General features: G+C 45.4%; 1 protein-coding gene across 1 annotated transcript; it reads left to right on the top strand.

Moving 5' to 3' along the window:
* Positions 1-349: 349 nt before the first annotated feature.
* On the top strand, positions 350-554 carry Pmar_PMAR016775 (hypothetical protein; the record flags this gene model as incomplete). The annotated part of the gene is made up of 2 exons (XM_002782052.1): positions 350-417; positions 467-554. The coding sequence occupies 2 exons, from the start codon at positions 350-352 to the stop codon at positions 552-554; spliced, it is 156 nt and encodes a 51-aa protein (XP_002782098.1).
* Positions 555-900: the final 346 nt, after the last annotated feature.

Here is a 900-nt window from a genome sequence, read left to right as displayed (position 1 = left end):
ATTCGACGAGTCATTGTGCCTTGCTATCGACAGGGACCTGAAGTTTGTACTGACATTATCACCAAGATATCCGAAAGTATCATATCGATGGCGATCCATAAGTTCGCATCCAATGTTGTAGAAACAGCCCTGAAAGTCTCACCAGATGATATGCGTAAGTGACGTTGGTCTTGTGGAGCGGTGACAGGGATATACTGCCACCTCCAGGTGTTATGCTCATTCACCGCTTGATCGACTACGGTAACACGTCGTGCCAAAATGCAGCGATGATAACTCTCATGAACAGCGCGTACGACTTTGAACTGTCATTTATGTGTATTTTTAACCTGACAGGTACGGTGTTTTCGTCATGTCCACTGCACTTCGTTTGGCGCCTACTACGGAACTATGTGAGCAGATATATGGAGCGTTAGTTAGGTGGGTTAGTGGGGATCGTTGCGATTTGCGGGAATCAGTGAGTGATCAGGAACTACCAGCGCTTACCCGACAGCCGTAACAAACAGAAGTGGGACAAGGTCCTCGTGATGGCCGAGAAGCGTTGCAAGAAGGTATAGAATGGTTGTCGATAGTGCCAAGAAGTGTATCCAGTAGGGGCTGTGATATCCCCCAACACTGTCATAATCACCATAACACTATAGTAAACTGATATATTATCGCACTATTAGACAGATCGGAAATTATATTTATGATCAAATCTTATTGCTGCCTGTCTGCGTAACGTAATCTCATGCTGCTGCTGATTGACGATTTACCATAGTAAGCGGTTGTTGAAGGCAATCGAGGCCTTCTGGTCTTGAGCTTCGTGACATGTATATGGGGCTTGTGTTGTTATATATGTTATCGTGACTTTAGGATCATCCTAGCCCGTCCCTGGACGAGACTCAGATGGTTGAAAGTGAT

The sequence above is a fragment of the Perkinsus marinus genome (genome assembly GCF_000006405.1).
Source record: "Perkinsus marinus ATCC 50983 genomic scaffold scf_1104296940268, whole genome shotgun sequence".
NCBI classification, from domain to species: domain Eukaryota; phylum Perkinsozoa; order Perkinsida; family Perkinsidae; genus Perkinsus; species Perkinsus marinus.
This window is presented reverse-complemented; position numbering and strand designations above follow the sequence as displayed.